Source organism: Macadamia integrifolia, chromosome 2 (genome assembly GCF_013358625.1).
Source record: "Macadamia integrifolia cultivar HAES 741 chromosome 2, SCU_Mint_v3, whole genome shotgun sequence".
NCBI lineage: Eukaryota > Viridiplantae > Streptophyta > Magnoliopsida > Proteales > Proteaceae > Macadamia > Macadamia integrifolia.
This window is the reverse complement of record NC_056558.1, coordinates 25,124,083-25,144,012: the sequence shown is the minus strand read 5'-3', so window position 1 is coordinate 25,144,012 and position 19,930 is coordinate 25,124,083. Positions and strand designations below refer to the sequence as shown.

General features: G+C 38.7%; 2 protein-coding genes and 1 pseudogene across 2 annotated transcripts; 1 reads left to right on the top strand and 2 right to left on the bottom strand.

Annotated features, from left to right (window-relative positions):
- The first annotated feature begins 239 nt into the window (after nt 1–239).
- Nucleotides 240–3,446, top strand: LOC122093612 (stress-associated endoplasmic reticulum protein 2-like). Its single transcript, XM_042663978.1, has 3 exons — nt 240–528; nt 2,396–2,552; nt 3,249–3,446. The coding sequence occupies exons 1-3, from the start codon at nt 526–528 to the stop codon at nt 3,293–3,295; spliced, it is 207 nt and encodes a 68-aa protein (XP_042519912.1). The 5' UTR covers nt 240–525; the 3' UTR covers nt 3,296–3,446.
- Nucleotides 3,447–4,582: 1,136 nt separating this feature from the next.
- LOC122059230 (F-box protein SNE-like) lies at nt 4,583–5,564 on the bottom strand. Its single transcript, XM_042621919.1, has one exon. It carries the CDS (start codon nt 5,265–5,267, stop codon nt 4,800–4,802), a length of 468 nt encoding a protein of 155 aa, XP_042477853.1. The 5' UTR covers nt 5,268–5,564; the 3' UTR covers nt 4,583–4,799.
- Nucleotides 5,565–9,384: 3,820 nt separating this feature from the next.
- LOC122067040 lies at nt 9,385–19,590 on the bottom strand (annotated as a pseudogene).
- Nucleotides 19,591–19,930: the final 340 nt, after the last annotated feature.

Genomic DNA, 19,930 nt, shown 5'->3' with positions numbered 1-19,930 from the left:
AAATGCAGTCAACATCCAACGACTAAAAACATTCCGACATAAATTTGAAACAACTCATTAACTATCGAATGAGCGCTCCAGAGGATATGGAGGCCTCAAAGCCATGTAACTGTATAAGAACTATTATAAACCTTTTTAAGAGAACCATTTAATTTCTACCAAAAACTGAAACTGTTTAATAACCGTTTATTAAATAGTTTGATTTCCATTTCTGCTTACTATACTAAAGGATTCCCACATTATCCGGCCGAGGAGTTTTTATCTAATTCGGCTCTAAATTTTGAAACGTTATTAATCAGCTCATATGCTATTGCTGCATCATCATTCCACATGGCAATGAAGACGGGCCTTGGCAACCGGACCCTTCAAATGAGTTTTTCCCATAATAAGAGAGTTCTGGAAATCAGAAAACTTGTATTTTCCTTTCTCGCTTCAGATCTTTGAGTGGAATCGCAGTTGCAGGGCAGCCTAAAGTTTGAAAACTTCCGGTTCCCCAAATCCTAATCCTACCCAGAGACGAAGAAAATGGTAAAAATTCTCAATATCTAAATTATCTCTCAACCCGTTTTCTTGATTTCGCTCCCATGATTCCACAATCTCTTGTTCGGTGGATGGTTTTTCCTTCATGGGTTTGAAGGCCGGGGCTAGTTACCCTGTTTCATCTAGCCCTTTTCGTTTGGGGACCTCATAGTTTAGGGATTTTTTTGGTGGGTTTCTGTTATGATGTCTTGTTCTTCGAAATGTTTACTTTTCTGATCTCGTTAACCCTCTTTCTTAATTTGCTGTTTATCCGCATTGTTTCAAATGTCTCTGTAGCGATAAGTTTGATTTTGTGTTGGTTATTGATATTATTTTATTTTTGTTTCTCTTTTGTGGAATTGTTCTTCTCTCCATCTTTTTCCATATGCGCAGGTGACGGGTCACTGGTCACTGGTTTTCCTGATCGCTGTGTTTTTCTTTTGCCTATGGCTCTTTCCTCTCTCCCTCTCTCTCCTCCGGTGGGAACTGGGCAGATTGTATTTCTTCCTTTGGTGGAGATATTATCATGGATAAGGGGAATGTGCATGCTCATATGATTTTTATTACTCTTTATCTTAGAATAAAAGTTTGTTTCTTCTTTTTCTGTTCCAGTGCTTAACTTTACTGATATGGATTTTTATAAGGCAATCTATTGGGTACTGTTATATTTTTGGTCAAAATGCGTCTTTCAATTTCCTTTTTGTTCCACCCTTATAGGGATGAGAAGGAGGTGATTAGGATAGAACGCATGGGGTTGTGGACTTTTAGTACCATTTCTTCTTTCTATATTTTAACTCATTTTTTCGTGAATTTTTTTTGTGCTATTTACTCTAAATCTTTGTGTTGGTTCAATCCCAACCAACTTGTCCCCATTAAAACTCATTCTAGACCTGTGTTTACACAAGAGAAGGGATCAGGACATTTGGTCATGATTCTACGGAAAACTTTCTCATTTCTACTATATGCAGAATGCATACTAAGAAAGGTAGATTTTCTGTAAATTCAACACTTTCCAAAAACAAATCAAGTTTTCCCTTTAAAGCTCATTCTAAGACCAATGTACGAAGAGGTGAGGCAAGAAGCATAAGCTTTGATACATTAGGTTCAATGCGAAAACTGAGAAGCAAGGACCTCTCAGTTACCTCATCTTTGAGGTGGTTATGCCAAGGTGTTTGAGCTTTTTTAGCTGCCCTTGAGGCTTTCACTTGCCCTTCATCTCAAGCTGAATCTGTCTGCGCAGGCCACACATATTTCTACGAACTCTTTTCTGGGCTTAAGTTGCAAGTTTTCAGTTATAACCACTCTTTGTTAAATTAGCCTCATAGGTATTCATAAAAGACTACCCTCGGAAAATTTTGCCAAACAAGTCAGGTTTTGCACTCATAACTATAACTATGGAAGATCCCATGAAAACCTTGTGGTATTTTGGGAGATTTTTTGTAATGGTTAAGTTTATGTAAGGGTACTTACTGTCATATTTCTTCTTCTTTTTTCGCTTTTGGCTAATTTTAATGCTTTATTCTCAGTTTGGAGAAGTCTGTTAAGTATGCACACCCACATAGATATTCAGACATGTATATGATAGGCATTGCTAGGTGCACTATGACCAGGACAAATCCAAAAAATTTACTTCCTATGGATAAATATTGTGAAAATGGCCTTGCAGTCAGGTTGCGCCTCTCAACAGCATCAGCATGGACTTTATTACCAATTCCATCATTTGTTACTACTAATCTGATGAGCAGTAGTCCAATGACTCCACATTGAATGCAGTAAAAATTTGAAGCTAGCCACTTTAGTGCATTTGTTCTACTGTTCCATCCTTGGTGGTTGATATCTTGGTGTTTTGTGCTCCTGATGCATTGCTGTTTGACAGACTACCTCTAGGCGCCTTGCAGACAGAAAAGTGGTGAAGTTTCAGAACAATATCACAAAGAGGGGATCCGTCCCTGAAACCTCAGTGAAGAAAGGATATGACTACCCGGTCGGGCCAATTGTGCTTGGGTTTTTTGTTTTTGTGGTCATTGGATCATGTATGCTTTTTCCTCCCACTCCTAACGTCCTTAATTTCTGATCTGTAGCTCTTGTTACATGCCTTTGCTTCATCACTGCATATTGCAAAATAACAAAGTAGTAACCAAATGGTGGGAAGTCTGGGATTTCATTTCGACACTATATGCCTGTCTCCTGGATGTCGCTTTTCTTATCAATGTCAACATTTATATTGAGTAGATTCGCATGCAGGAAATTAATGCTATTTTCTTATCTATTATTAGTAATGTGGGTAGCAGATTCTCACTTTTTTTCCTTATTCTTATGAAATCTCCATTGATCCAGTGTGTTTAATACACTATTACATCCTGTTTCCAGAATCCATCTCTGGCCATTCTGAACCTTCCTCTTGTGTGTGTTGATCTATGATACATTTGCATAGGGTAAATTCTTGGCTTTCCCTTCTATTTGATGTTGAATAGAGTGCAATTCTTTATAAAAAGCTTGGTTGCCCAAGGACCCAAGCTGTTGTAGTTGGACTTGATGCTTGCTTACATATCATGATATTCTTGGATGAAGAGATTATGTAGTTTCAAACTTATGTAAAAGTTAGGGAAAAAGTTTCAAGAACCTTTAATCCAATATTAGAAAGTTTTGTTATTTGTTAAATCTTGATGCTTAGCTTCTGATTCTTTTTTCAATTTGTGATTTACATTTCCTGGTTTCTTGGTTGGCAGCCCTGTTTCAGATTATAAGGATGGCTACAAGTGGTGGGGTGTTCTGAGACCATGGAGGAGGAAGTTTCAGTGAACATGGAGACGTGCTGTGTGGGTTGTAAAACACTAAACTAGAAAAGTCAAGTGTGTTAAGAAGAGAGAGTTGTGACAGAAGCAACTTTTTTTTTTGTTTAATAAAATAAAATGTTGTTCACTGAATCTAAATGTGTTTACCAGCTTTGGTGGTAGACAAGCTCATTGTAAAATTTATAGGTTTTTTGAAGGGCTGCAACTCAAGGTTCAAGTAAGCAGAATTGGAAATGGGATCGGTCTCAGTTGATTCTGATTCTGATTTCAATTCAGCCAGAATCAGCCTGAACTCTAGAAATCCGATTCCAATTTTTTAAACCCGGCTGCAACTTCTAGCACTTCTGTATATTTGAGATTTTGAATGTTCATCCCACCTACACATGAAAGTGGGAAAGTCCCCAAAACACGTGATGCACAGAACACACAGGTCCAGTAAAAGAGATGGGTAAAGGGGGGGGGGGGTGTTCTGTGATTACCCTCACATTCACAGGTCACAGGGGATGGGGATGTATTGTTCCGTACAGCTTTGATGGGTCAACATCAATGCATTTGGGGGGGGGGGTACTCTGTTTTCCTTTGTCTTTGATGATAAGACTGTAAATCTTAGATCCAACTGTGAACAATTAAGAAGTAAAAAGGACTATATAATCAGCCAAGTTTCAAATAAACAGATTCGGAATCGAATCAGGCGGTGCAGATTCTGATCTGGATCAAGGTACATTTGGAATTGGTTTCCCTGAATCCGGCGAATCGGCCAAGAATAGGCAAGAATTGGCCAAAAAAACCTGATCTGAATCGCCCAGAAATGGGATGGGATCAGTCTTGAAGATTCTGCCAATGCAATACCGATTCCTAAAACCCTGATGGCCCTGATCTTGATTGGTTAATAACTGACATGGAAACCTTTTCCTCATCTAAGAAAAGGGATGTTTGTACTCAAATCTCTGCAATTCAAAGAACTGTTTCTATGAGTTTTCACCAAACGTGGGTTCCACAACTGGTTGACAACCCATCAAAACAGTCACTTTGCAGTGATTTCTGCAGCGGAAAAAATAAATGAAATTCAGAGTTCAGGAACTGTTACTGTACCTTCTCATGTCTAAAAACGACTTCTTTACCGTTACACGAAATCGCTGGAGGCTGTAAGTGATGCCCAGATTGAAATCTCGACTCTTAAGCTCTAATGGAAAATTCCCATATCTTGCTCTGTTAAACCCAGAATCCACAATGCATGAAATGATTTAACAATAGTGATTTTGTAGCTATTCATCAATAAATTTTTCTTTCGTTCTGCGTTTCACTAATGAAGAAATGAATAAACTTCAGATACATAAAAATCAAATATTAAAGAAATTGGAATTGGACATGCCTGGATTTGCTTTATTCGAGATTCAGCTTCTATGGACAACCCATATATAAAAATAAAAAATATCAAAACCCTTTCTTTCTCCAGTTTGCCATGAACGAACACGGGAAGAAGCATTAGACATTCACCGCCTTGCAGAGGAACATAAGGGAGGAAGTGGACGTAGAGGAGGAGGAGCCCAACCTTTCGTAGTAATCGATGGAGAAGAGGGACAGGGATAGCTGCAATTCGTCCCTAGTCCAAACCCTGTTACTATTACTCCTAAATCGCTCCGAGTCACGAGTAGAGCAGAGGCGAGTGAGGAGTGGGCGGAGGCAGACCATGTAGAGGCGGCGATACCCACCAAGAGCCATCACCACTGGTCTAACGTCGTAAGGTGATGGTGAAACGTGGCGGAAGCAGATAGTCTCCCAAAGCCAATCGTTACAAGTGAGGGATCTCCAGAGGCGGCACACACAGGCTGCCACCCCTAGGGAGTGGCCATCTAGTCGCTTCAGTATCTCTACCAGTAAGTCTCTGTGGTCGTTTATGTAGAATAACTTCACTACCTCTAACTTCACTTTCTTTTCTCTCTCTTCCACCATTGTATAATATGTAGATATATTCCTCAGCACCTCTTTCCTTCCACCACCATTTTTGTTTAGTTTTGCTTTTCAGCTTTTGGTTGGAGTAGATTCAGTATAAGTGGAGAGAGAGAGAGAGAGAGAGAGAGAGAGAGAGGAGCTAGTATTTGTAGGGGTAATGGGTCTCAAGTGTAAGAGGGATTTGACTTGTGAGGGGGGTGGGGGGAAGGGGAGGAGAGGGAGTGTGCAAACTCCAAAAGGGTTTCATGGGTATCAAGAGAAGGGAAGAAGGAGCCAAAGATAAGACTCCAAGGCTGAGACCTCAAACCAATGCTTGGTTTGCTTTTATCTCTCTTTATCTCTTCTTGGGTTAAGCAGATATTTGTTGTTTTTGTTGTTGTTATTCCTTCTTTTCTCAATTAATTCTTCAGCCACATGATGAAGAAGAAGAAAGATTTGTAGGGGTAGATGCCTAAGGTGGCCAGCTACTTTTTCTGTCCGTTGCAAAATTGAAACATCTCACAATGGAATTATGGTTGCCAACTATGTTTTTTTTTCTCTTTTGGTGAGGCAAAAATAAAGTTGCTTTTGATCATGGGCGATTTCAGATGCAAGATCATATCAATAAATTTAGGTGTGAAAGTGTGAGGTATTTTAACAGTCATAGTTTTTTTTTTTTTAAGCCATGGTGACAGAGAATCCTTTGATGAAAGGTTTCAGATGACAGGAAAAAATAACAGAAGGTATTTTGTGAAACATATTAAAATTTTATAAAATTTTGTGAATACAAAGATGATGTGGTGAATCTTCCCTCAAGGTGGAGGGAAGCTTTTTCCTATACATTTTATAGCAGGAAAAAAAATAAAAGAAAAAACTCATTTTAATATAAAAATAGTTATAACTCAAGATCAGTGGGAATCAACAAAGTGGTACCTAGCTATCAATATGGAAATGAAAATTGAGTTAAATGTTAAAATCAGTTTATGAATAATAGAGTCAGGGTTTAGGGTGCTTAAAAAAATGGTTTGTATTTTCTAAACCCAAATCTCTTCTGCAGCAACTCCCAACAATTACCAATCTGTTCACGTGTAGTTCCTACTTTTCTTTGTTTTTGGTTAGAAAAGTGTCTAATCTAATGTTTGTATTAGTTATCACCTAAGTGTTATTTTATTGTTGGTTACACAGACAGACACACGGTGGACAAATAGAACTTGATTTTTTTTTTTTGGTAGAAAATAAAACTTGATTAATCTTGTTGATAATGACAATGGAATGATTTCTTGTTTTGATTGATTTATTTAATTTATTTATTTTCTTCCTTTGACCATTCTTCATTTTGACCTCACAAGTCACAACAAATTATGCGTATTGTAGATTAATTTAAGGAGAAAATAAGCTTGAAAGACAGCATGGCTGCGTCCAGACATAATGAGCGCAAAATGACTGCCCCCTCATGTATGAAAAGTGAAAATCCGCTCCATAATATTACTTCAATGCATGCTCAGGGCAAGGCTACATAGTTCTTCCCATTAGACCTTGCACCTACGGGAGTTTCATGCATTGGATATGCCCTTTTAAGGAGAGAGAGAACAATGATCTAAGTGGAGGAAGGGGCACCCGTGTGCAGTTTTGCTGGAAAACTGGCTGCGTGCAAATCTTCATACCTTTAATTATATATAAATTCCAACGGTCTTATTGATCTAAAAAATGTGATAAGGATTCTTAGGCATCGTTGACAAATGACAAGAGAGAGAGAGAGAGAGAGATGTGTTTGCATCTGTGTGTGGACTGTGGAGTGTGAAAGTAGTGGAAAGGACGTGATGAGAGGTTTGTGATTTGTCTTTGTTGCATGGATTTGTTTGTTGGACGCATTGGAGATGCACTGACCCTATTCCTATGTATAGGAATTTGATATTAGGAAGATTACAAGGGGATATGAACCGCAAACTACGCAACTCATCTTTTTCAATCTCGTGATCAAACACCCTTTTCTTTTTCCACTATTAGCTACTTTTCCATTCACCAGTCTACCACTACCACTATGGAGTGTTCTTAGAGTCTGAGCATATAAAGAAAATGGAAATCTTTCAAAGGGGATCTTTCAAAGTAGAGAGAGAGAGAGAGAGAGAGAGAGAGAGAGAGAGAGAGAGAGAGAGAGAGAGAGAGAGAGGGGGGGGGGGGGGGATTCCGAATTCCACATGGAGCCAAACGCCACTGTTGAATTAGTTTCTTCTAACGTTCACTGAAACTAAAAATTTTTAAAGAAAAATTAGTGACACATGACTATCAATCACTGATTGACAAACAGGGGCAACCTCTCAGGTCTGGACCATCACAAAAGCTAAGGGGTAGAAGTTAAACGCCAAAGCCAACACAGTCAATCATTGTGGTGATCAAGGAAGGATATAAAAAATTACTGGGTTACTTGTTGCCATCACTAATCATAGTGTGAGAACCTGAAATTGGGGGATGAGGCTTGACTCTTGAGAGTGGACCGTTTGATAGAAAAAAAATATGAAAAAATGATTGAGAAATAAAAATTGAAACTTATTCACGATGTAGAAAATACAATAAACAAAAAGAAAAAATAGTCACACAACTGTAATACAAAGATTTACATGGTTCAATAATGTGCTTATGTTAATGGGAGAGATGAAGGCAGTATTCACTTAACAATGGAGAAAGGGTTCTTTGCTCTCTTCCCCGTATTTTTCCCTGTTTACAAAGAATTCTTAGAAACCCTCATAATCTGTCATGGCAACAATTTATAGGGAAACAAAGAGATATATAACTTTCTCAAATTCCCCCACTGCAAACCCTTAAAAAAAAAAAAGAAAGGGTTATTATATTGGAATCAACATGATACAGTTGATCTGAAACGGTATTAGTACTAATGGTGATTGATACCAACTCCAATACCATGAATTAAAACCTTGTCCTTGACTATGTAGCTCATTTGGATTCGGATTCTTTCCAACGACTGATGGTCCAACCACCCTCCAACCAGAGGATCCGACTCCTCTCCAACAACTGCACCCTCTAACGACCATTCAAGGGTTGGGAGGGCTTGGTCATGCATCCCAACATTTGCCAAAACATGGGGATGCATGTCCAAATCCTCCCAGCCCTTGGATGGGTCGTTGGAGGGTCAGTGGTGCTAGAAAGGATCTTTTTCCCCAACCACAGATACAGACACATTTGAGGGTGCATGCTAATGTTTGGTTGGAGGGAGCAATCGTTAGAGAGGAGCCAGCCTGTTTTGTATATGTAATGTGAGGCAATCTCTCCCGTCCTCCCATTTGCTTAGCGTGGGAGATGCCAATGTATGTGGCTAGTGTATCAATCTCTCCCCAAAAAACTATATATTAAGACGAAATAAATAATTTTAGGGAACATGTTCTTTGTCCAAGAGCACAGTATTGTGAATCTAAATTTCAAAAATATTTCCACTGAAATTTGGTTTCAAATAAAATAATCAATTAACTAAATTTTAGCCTACGTATCAATTTTTGGAATGCCATGTAAGGTCCTTTAACAAAAATTCCAACATTTTAAAAGTCTTGAAAGGGAATGCATTCTTTCTTGGTTACTTTTGATTATGGGGTCCTGAAAAATAAATTATTGAATTCTATGATACTAATGGTGAACAACTGCAACAATAAAGTTTTTAAAGATTTTGATTGGAGATTTTAGTCTTCTTGGATTAAAGCTAGGAACTTTGCTACTTCATATTTTTCAGTTCATCTGTGTAATATTGCTCAAAGCCATCAAGTCAAGGTCACTCATCATTTAGCTAAGTTTGCTTTTAGGTTGGATGGTGGGTGATCTTGTTTGGTTTGATTTATGTATATAAATATCCCAAGATGACATCTCTTTCAGAAACCTAACAAAATCTCATGTGTCTCAAAATCCACAACTTCCCTCATCCTTGACAGTTGACAGTCTTTGAGGTTGAGGGAATAGTCCCCAAGTCCGGATTAAACAACAGCTGAAAGCCTCAAACTGCCACTTCCATTTTTGTATGTAGAGTAACCAGCTTACAAAGGCAAACAGCTATTCTTCTTGTACCTAAAGTTACCTCATGCCCAGTGAATCCAACGAAGTTTCAAAGATAATAAAGCCACAAAACTCCGATGAATGCAACCTCAAGAATTCTAACATCTTATCCAAAATACTTTTCATCATCATCATCAAGCTAAGTACCAAAATACATTTCATCGTCATCATCAAGCTAAGTACATCAGCTGAACGCAGCAAAAATATATTTTGCAGTCAAATATCAGTTTAACCTTTCCAGCAGAATTATTTCACCTCTGAGTATACCCAGCCACCAGCTTCGAGAATGATGATGACTTGTTTTCAAGTAATTTGGCTGGAGAGTCATGTTCTACGATAAGGCCTGCTTGAAATGAAACACATGTTAAACCAGAGCACCTCAAAAGATTGGAGAGGGTAAAATTGAACCCATTCGATAGTACTAACCATGGTCAAGAAGTAGGACCATATCACTATCTACAACAGATGTTATCCGATGTGCAATAATGATAACTGCAGACTCCGAGAATTGTTGCCTAATTGTATGCTGAATGAGGTTATCAGTTGCTGTATCCACTGAAGCAGTAGCTTCGTCAAGCACTAATACTTTGCTACTCTTGAGTAGCACCCTGCCTAAACACACTAACTGTCTCTGGCCCATGCTCCAGTTCTCTCCATTCTCAGTCACTGTAACATTAGATGTATAGTTTTGGAAGAACACTACGAATTAGAAATATGATGAGTTCATGACATAAAACTGGCTGAAAATCAAAGACTGAAAAATATTGTGTATTGTTGGACATGTTAATAAAAGATAACCAGCAAATATGAGAAGCAGAAAACCTGCAGAATCAAGCTTCCCTTCCTTCTTCCTGACTTCTTCTCCAAGCTGGCACCTATCTAGAGCCTGAAACAACAAATATTGTGTATCAACTTCCTACCAAACACAATTATTGAAGACGACAGTGCAAATGCAAATAACCATCAAAGTAGGTCTTAATCATCTAATGGCTTAGTTGGCTGGAAAGAAAGGAAAAGAGGGTCTGACAGTCCAGGAAATGCCTACAAGTTTGACATTACAGGATAAAGGAGGGTGATCATTTTGAGATGCTGAAGAGGGGGCTTAAAAAGTGAAAAAAGTTCCCCTTATGCACCCCTCGCAAGTCCAATTGCTCGTTCAGTTTCCCATGCGGGCACCATGATTCTCTAACTCCTTTCCACAAATTCTTAAATTAACCAAGTCTTTCTTCCCTTCTCTCCCTCCCCTGCCTTGCTTTCTTTAGAACTCTCAATACGTTATGAAGTGATCATTCCTCTCGTAGGTAAAGAACATCAACCAGGAGAGAGAAGAGTAGCTGGTGAAGATGGCAGAGAACTCATGTCTAGTACAACCTTTACCTGCCCAGATCTCGATCATGGAACTTCTATCCACTTCACAAGCCCAATGGGCAGGCAGAGGCTACCACAAGCAAGCGGTCCTAATTCCATTCCACCTGAAGGTTAGCAAGCTATGGTGGGAAGTCTAATTTCTCCCCAACCAATTACCATCACATACAGGATGTTTTCTTTGGTACAAGCTAGGCATCCAGTAAATTCTAGTCCCAATCACAGTACAATTGACAGTTATTCCACTGTTACTGATTTGAGTGTTCATTAGATGGAAGAAAACCAACCTCCCAAATCTGTTCATCTGTGTGCTCTTCAAGCGGATCCAGATTGTTCCTCACAGTCCCCTCAAACATGGTTGGGTCTTGTGGAATGATGCTTAATCTTGACCGCAAGTCATGGAGTCCAATCTTGGAGATGTCAACGCCATCTATCACAATGTGGCCAGCTGCAGGTTCTACAATGCGAAAGAGTGCCTGAATGAGAGTTGATTTACCACTACCCGTTCGTCCAACAATGCCTGTCTTCATCCCTCCAGGAAAACTGCAAGTGAGACCACGCAATACAAGAGGCAGGTGTGGGGCATAACGGACCTACACCAAATGAGCAATCATTAGGCACAAAACCCAGACTTTTCCTGGTTGGCATTAAAAAAGATATTCTCTACCTAGCCATTGGTCAATAACGAAAGATCCTACTTGCTGCCTCAACCTGTTTCTAAGAGATTTTTTTTTCAAAGAAAAACAGTAAAACAATCAAGGTATTGAGCATTTGATAGAGATACCATAGCATACCTGCAAATTAACAATATCAACTTTCCCATGTGATGGCCAATCATGATCAGGCCTATTCACCTCTATCACAAGAGGAGGTTCACTAGGGATGCATGTGTATTGAAGTATTCTTTCAACAGAAATAATATTATTCTCAAGATTGCAGAGATTCCTTATGAACGAGGCTTGTATCATATTCAAAGTAAGTCCATATGTCACTGCTAAACCCACAATGCCTTCACAAGAAAAAAAGAAAAGAAAAGATTTAAGTTCATGTAGCCATACATGTAATCAATCATGGGGGCCTATAAGATGATTTTATAAGATTTCAAGTTGAACTTGGTTTACCAGGATCAGCTAAACCCTCTGGCACTGAAATCAAGAAAACCAAAAATAAGGCAAATGTGAGGGATGATAATATATCCAAGCGGAAGCTTAACCACTCCATTGCACCAGCATTATGAAATCTGGGACGAGAATAACAATCTATCAGCTTGAGATTCATCTCCATGAATCTTGATTCCTGATCAAAGCTCCTAATTGTTGTCGATCCTGAAATAGATTCAGCAAAGTGTTGTATAACTGGAGCTTTGCATACTCCAACAAGCCGTGCTAATTCTCGTGCCGTAGGTATGTAGTATTGCTGCAAAATAAAGTAAGTAATAAAGAAGATGACATACAATGAAATAAAGGTATAACATATGTATGGTTATTAAGAAAAATAGCAGAAGCTTCTCTTTTTTTTTCCTTATATTTTTTATTTTTGATAAATGGGATAATCTTATGGATGAGGAATTTTTTAAAACTATACATGCCTAAATTGTTACATCGATAAAACTGGCTAGGAAAGCATATCCAGTCCCATTTCCTTGAAAAACAACAAGAAGGCTTGCTTTGCAATAATAAGATTTTTTTTAATTTATAGACATTTAATACATTAAGAACTAGAGGAAATTGACTCTCCTTTTCGCAAAAGACAGATGCACTTTTGGAGAATGGTTCTATTAGCAGGCTTGAACTATTTGGGAAGAGAGCAATTATTCCAAGATAGGTGGTGTTTAATCCAAAGACATTACAGACCTCCTTATGATTAGAGTCAGCACATTAGGCTGCCAAATGATCCAGTTTTAAGAGCATATCCTTTGACTAGATCAGATTTCGGGAGTTCCCTAGATCAATGACAAGCTCAGAGAAAGTAATTTGAGGTGGTATGGTCATGTTCAACGAAGGCCTGAGGTTGCCCTAGTAAGGAGGGTGATATGATCCCGATTGAAGGAGTTAAAAGAGCTAAGGGCAGGGCTAAAATTACCATAGAAGATGTTGTGAGGAATGACATGCAAAGTTTAGGTCTTGTCCCAAATATGACCTCAGATAGAGCCGATTAGAGGGAAAGGATCCACATAGTTAATAGCTTAGATTTTCCTGACTTGCTGGTGTTGGGCTTCTTTTCTATTACTTTTATTCCATTTACTTTCACTTCTCCTTTTTTGCTTTTGATCGGATCCATGTATAAGGCTGAGTTGTTGTTGCTGTTGTTGTACCCTTTGACTAGATATTTAAATGGATATTTGAAAATGTTGATTACATATCCAAATTTGTATCCGTTTACCTAGATATTTATCAGAAAAGTGGGATATTGAGTACACTGATCCAAATATTATTTGATATCCTAATGATATTGAGTAAGACCCAAATATCAACGTATCCACTTCAATAGCATCAGATCAATTATAATTTTATATAATTTGTGTTATATATTATATATTTATCTATTTTCTCATCAAGTAGAAACAATTATATATTATTTTTATTCATATTAGATTATATAAAAAATAACCAAATATTCTGATTCGAATTCAGATATCCGACTCCTTAGTTGATTCGAATTCAGAATTAAGACAATGGACATGATATGAATCAAGATATTGGTGTACCGTGTATCTGCTTTGAATTCACTCTGTATAATCTCTATCTTTGATGTAATAGCTTAAGTAGAAAGAAATTATTCACATTCCACCCAGGTCAATACAAATGTATACAATTTGTTCCTTAATCTATTTGTAAAAGCTAGGCATCCGGCCATGGGTGCAGTGATTAGAGATAATTCTTGTGCAATGATACTAGTGTAGCCAGGTCATAATGCAAAAGGAGATTCAATTTTGTTAAGAATGAGGTTTGTAAGACAGATGGAATTTGATAGATACATTATGGACATTATGGAGTGGGACTTGCCACTGATATTTGGCTGCCACTCTTTGGGGTCTTCAACACCTATGAGATTTTTGCACCTTTGTCAACAAAATCCACTTCCGTGCATCCTTTGTGAATGAATTTGCACCTCCTATTGTCCAATTCACAAGAAAATGAATGTGCATGCTATTTTTGTGCTTGCACTTAAACATAATCTTCCTATAGAGCCTATGATATGATCCACCAATTTTATAATTACTAACCTTCTGGCAACTTGGCAATAGGAGTGATGTTTCTGATCATCTGAATTAAAAGGTTGGTGGACATCTAGGATCATCTTAGTCTTCCCTAGGGGTCCTTAACTTATGTGTTTTGGGATAACTACATGGCAATCTAAATCTGTCATCATCTTTTCCCGCTACTTCTCTGAAACTTTTGGGGCTAGTGAGAAGGCAACAAGCCAGATGCTGGTAAAGAATGGGTAATACAAAGTCCAATGGGGGCTTCTAGAAAGTCCAGGGAAGGAAGTTGTTATAACTGGTAGCTTGTGTATTTGTCATGGAGAACTCTCCCTGTTTGTCTTCCAGAGCATACAAAGAGAACCACTCAGTATGTGTCCTAACCATAGGATCCATTCCCATTCAAAAAGGATAAATAGAAATTATCCACATTGTGCATACTTTTGCACTTTTGTACTTACAAAATTGATCATTTGTTCTCCAATGGAAATACTCTTTAAGTCTTACAGAGGGTACCCCTATATAATAGCGAAATTAGAGCACTTGGTCGGATTATTCCCATCCAACTGCAAGCGTTAGAACTTACCTATGTGAGAATTTCCCAAAAACCCACTCAGATGCATTCCTTGGTCATTGGAGGTTTCCTTCTCACAGGACTAAATCCAAACTTGGTAATTTGGATTTGGCATCTTGTCAACCACAGTGCATCATTTCAGCTGAGTCATTAACTTGCTTATTTGCCAAGCTTTCACCCATACCATACTCTATTGTAACAAGAAAAAAGGTCCCAAAGGCAATGTCATGTGCAAGGTCATATGATAAACTAGTTAACTACTGAGGGTGCAAGTGAGGAGACCAGGTGAATGAGGATAGCATGTATCACCATTGCAGTTTACAAAGAATGGAATTGGGTTCATTGGAGTGAATATGTGGGATTGGAAACTGAAGACTTTCACTGTTGTATAAATATTTAATGAAGACAAGAAATAGCAAACTTTTAACAGAATAAATAATAGATAAGGCTTAAAGCAACAATATCACATCCAAGCTTGTTTGGATCTACCATCATATCGAATAGAATGAATCAGACAACTTGTTGCCACTTCAAAATTCAAGTTCAAATAAGTTTGAACCAACTCATAAAGTGGCCTTGTGAGCATGAGGAAGATATTACAGCTTTATTTAAGATTTTGGTCATGACAAAGCAAGAAGCCAAAACGCATTACCTGGTAGCACATGCAAACCACAATCACAGGAATAAAAACAATAAAAACTTGCCAAGCAATCTGAGACATTATTGCAATTACTCCCAAGAGTTGTATCATTGAGAAGGCAACTGATCCAATTTGATTAGGAATAGACATTTCAACTGCACTTTGATCCGTAGAAGCCTGTTTGTGAAAATAGAAATTACTTCAAATTAAAAAATAAAAAACATACTTCCAATAAAATATATGTGCGCACGATTACCCGGTTGAGAATTCGTCCACATGGAGTGGAATCAAAAAATGACATGGGGGCACGGAAAATACACAAGTGCATTTTGTTGAAGAGCTGTGTGGCTGTCTTGTATCCAGCAGTAACATTTAGCATGGATCTTACAAGTACACAAAGAAAGCTTCCAAGGGCCAAAATAACATAGACAAAAATGAGTGTAGAGCCTTTAACATGAGGTTTCTCATCTTTTGAAATGGGTGTTGCCCACGCCATCCAGTAATTGCTTGCAATTTGAAGGAGCTGAAAAAAAATTTGAACCACCAATATCAAAGGAACAAGTGCTCCTTTGTAAGTTGTTGTTACATATTTCCAATAAACTGAAAGTCCAACCCTGCCTTTCTCTCTCTCTTCTTCTTGGACAAGCTGCCCTTCTGGCTGACCTACTTTTTCAGCTTTAGCATTTATCAATCCTTGCTTCTCCTCTTCTTCATGAAAGGCCTTCACAGAGTACCCAGTACTACCCTCTTCCTTACTAGTAACTAAATTTTCAGAAGTCACACAATCGATGGTATTAATGGCTGTCAAAGCTTTCTTATGTGCACCGACAAGTTCCATAAAGTCAGTTCCTAAACTGAGAATCTCTTCATACTTTCCTGCTTGAGTAATCCTTCCATCTCTCATAACCTACCCAATAAGAAGATGTCAAAAAACATCCTTAAAACAAGTTGATTGAGTCGAAGTGAGAGAGAAAGAAACCATAAATGCTCACCAGGATGAGATCAGCAGAAGGTAAAAATTCTACTTGATGGGTAACATAAATCACAGTTTTTGAACTTAGATGCCCAAGTAAACACTCCTGTCATACAAAGTTCAGAATTCATAAAGCAATTAGAAATGTCTAAGAGATCCAAGTAAGCATAATGGTAGAATCCAGTGTCACTGGTTAATCGGACATAAGGCTAAAATTTATATAAAGAATGTATACGAATTTCATGATTATTTGTGGTTGTATGGCCCAAATTCTATTTTTTCTATATCAAAAGTGTGAAATAAAATCCTGAATTTTGAAGGAATGAAACTACTACATAAATGTACACTTAATGCTTCAAATCAAAATACACTCATTAAAAAAAAAAAAAAATTAGGCTTAAGGTCAAATAAGAGTTACCTTGAAGAGATGATTTCCTGTATGAGCATCCACAGCACTAAAAGGATCATCAAACAAATAAATTTCAGCATCCTGGTATAAAGCACGTGCAATCTGGATTCTTTGCTTCTGTCCACCACTTAAGTTGATGCCCCTCTCTCCAATAACAGTTTGATCCCCAAAGGAAAAATTTCTAGGTCCCTTTTCAATGAACATACTTCTAGGACTTTCTCATACCTTTCGATTTCCATATCTTTACCAAACAATATATTCTCTACTATCTTACCACTTTGTATCCAAGGTGATTGTGCAACATATGCCTTTGTCCCACTTAACTTAACAGTCCCAGACTCTTTATACATTTCCCCCAATATACATGAAAGCAAGCTTGACTTGCCTGAGCCAACAGAACCACAAATAGCCACCCTCATGCCATGATATACTTGGAAATTCAGCTCTTTCAACATGAGAATAGAGGAATGGGGGTCCCAAGAGAAATTCCCACTAATAATCTGAATTGCAATCTTAGAACTACCTACAGGAAGCTTTTGTACCACATCAGGCTGCAGGTTATCAAGACGGAGGAATGAGGCAATCCTGTCAAGGGAAACCTTTGTCTGAGCTAGCACAGCAATTGTGTCAGGGAGACTATAAATTGGCATTTGCAATATCCTAAATGTTGCAAGTGCAGTCAGAATCTTCCCTGACTCTAGAGAGACTCCCATTAACATAGATGCCACAAAAGTGACCACAGATATAAGTGCGGGGGCACCCCAATATACAGAAATGATAATGGCTGATGTGTAAACATATTTCTTCAACCAACCAGTCTCTGTCCTCCGGAGCTCAGCTATCTTAGCCAAGAACTTCATCTCCCAACCCTGAAGCTTAAGAATCCTCATATTCCTCAAGATCTCAGATGTTGCTTTCATCCTTTGATCTTTTGAATCCATCAATTTCTCTTGGAACTTCTCTTGCAATGTCCCCAGTGGAAGATTTACCAGCATCACAATTATTGTGGCAACAAAAGCCGCAATCGAAGCAAGCCCAAGGCTATTGTACAAGATCACCAATGCTAGTGCAATTTGAATAGGAACCAACCATAGGTCGTGCATATACCAACCAAAGTCGTCAATCCTCCCTGCATCAACACTCATGAAATTAATGATCTCCCCACTAGTGTGGCCCTGCCTTGATTCGTTTGAAAGTTCGAGACCCTTCTTATAGATCATTGCAACCAAGCCAGCATGAGCTTTAATCCCCACTTGTTGCAAACTAAAAAACCAGTGCCTTTGTGAGAGGCACTCTACAAGCTTTGAAAATAAAAAAATGGAAACCAACATATAGCCTTTGTTTCTGTGTTGGTGAGGGTTATTATGGAGATATTGGACAAAGCTCTCGATGAGATATGGTCCAACATAAGAAGCCAATGTATATAGAAGGGCCAATACACCACTCAGTAAAAATTCTCTCCATGATGAAAGGATCAATACTTTCACCAACTTGAGTGTGGTTATTTGATCACGACTATCTCTATCACCATCTGATTCAAGCTTATTTCTGAAAACTGTGAAGATTCCATTAACAGAATCACTGGTGGCAAGCTGAGGAACATCTTCAAGGTCAAGTGTTTTCTTTTTCCCAACCGCAAGCAAAGGACCCAACCAAGAGAAGGTTAGAATACTAAGAAAATTGGCAGTTGAGTAAGTGCCGCTTATACTCTTGCCCGCTTCCTCGACACCATTTTCTCTATTGATACTACCATTCAAAAGAGGCACCTGTAGACGGGCATCTCTTCTTTCCTTCCCAAAGAATCCAGCATAACAGAAGAACAAGCCAGCAAAAACAGAGACGATATCGGAAATCAAAGACCGCGTTGGTAATAATTGATGTTTCCCATACGAGACACCGTCAATTACAAGACAGGAACAAGCGAAAAGGAAGTAGAAGCCCCCCCAAATTCTTAGTAGGATAGGAAACCTCAGCTCATTTTGATGAAATTGGAAATACAAGTAAGAAGAGATTGCAAACCAAGCAAGTGTTCTGAGTACAAAATCTAATTGGGTCACAAGATTTTCATTAGACCAACCATTTCTATACCAGAAAAAGTAGTTTAAAGCACAAAACAGAAGATTAAAGCTAAACAGACCCAAACAGGCGAAAATGGCCGATTGATAGTACAAAGGCGTCTGCTTCAATCCCTGTATTGAAACTTCGCGTTTGGGCCTCGTAAGCCTCTTGCACACCCAATTAAAGGACAGAACTAGCAACAAAACAAGGTGTGAAGTAGCAGAAAACCCATGTACAAATATGGGCTTAAGGAGTAGAACAGTATCGGAGGACATTAGAGAGGAAGATGACGGAAAGAACAGTGACATACCATGGAGTCAATCATAAGACATGATCGTGCTCGTCGTACTCGTGATCTTGCCGGAAATTTTTCTTCTTTCTTCCGTGGTATAAGATCCCTGGGAAGGATCTTTTGGTTCGCAACTTGGGAAGATTCCATGGTGTAAGTAGATTGAAAGACGGATAAGAAGATTGAAAAGAGAGACATGGAGGCAGAAAGTCAATGCAACAGCCACTTGGCCAGGGGAGATTCACTAGAGAAGATTTTTTCCAGCAGATAAGAAGACTGGAAAGAGAATGATGGAAGTATAAACGTCAAGGAGACGGATAAGAAGATTGAAAAGAGAGACATGGAGGCAGAAAGTCAATGCAACAGCCACTTGGCCAGGGGAGATTCACTAGAGAAGATTTTTTCCAGCAGATAAGAAGACTGGAAAGAGAATGATGGAAGTATAAACGTCAAGGAGACGGATAAGAAGATTGAAAAGAGAGACATGGAGGCAGAAAGTCAATGCAACAGCCACTTGGCCAGGGGAGATTCACTAGAGAAGATTCCCAGCAGATAAGAAGACTGGAAAGAGAATGATGGAAGTATAAACGTCAAGGCGGCCATCACTTGGCGTCCATGACCAGAACAGAGACGTAGAGAACAGGGAAAGGGAAAAGGGAACAGTTCAGGGAACAGGGAACAGCGAGAGCAAGCCTGGAAAGAGGAAAGAGAGTCCGAAGTCGCAACAAACGAAAATATGGATCCCAAAGAAAATTCAGAGGGCGGGCTTGGGCTAGGCTTTTCAATATGTCAGGGTTGAGATTCTTAGGACCGGGTCAAGTTTGGGCTAAGATATAGCACGAGAGACACTGCCTGGTCGCGTGGCCTGTGGCCTGTAGTCCCAACACAGCAACACTTAGGGCCCGTTTGGTATCGTTCTAAAAAAACGTTTCTGGAGTTTTTTGGTTCTGTTGGAACGAAAAAACGGAATCTTCTGTTTGGTGCACTTATGGTCCGTTTCTGTTTTTTTGGAACAAAAAGTGAAAAAAAAAACTGAAAAAACGAGATTTGACGGAACTCCAAAATGGAGTTCCGTCTTCCCAGTTTCGTTCCATTTTACAAAAAAAAAAAAAAAAAAT

Coding starts and splice junctions, on each gene's coding strand:
- LOC122093612 (XM_042663978.1), top strand. Junction 2,553..3,248: donor TTTTGTGGTCATTGGATCAT/GTATGCTTTTTC, acceptor CTTGGTTGGCAG/CCCTGTTTCAGATTATAAGG.
- LOC122059230 (XM_042621919.1), bottom strand. CDS start 5,267: ATGGTGGAAGAGAGAGAAAAGAAAGTGAAGTTAGAGGTAGTGAAGTTA.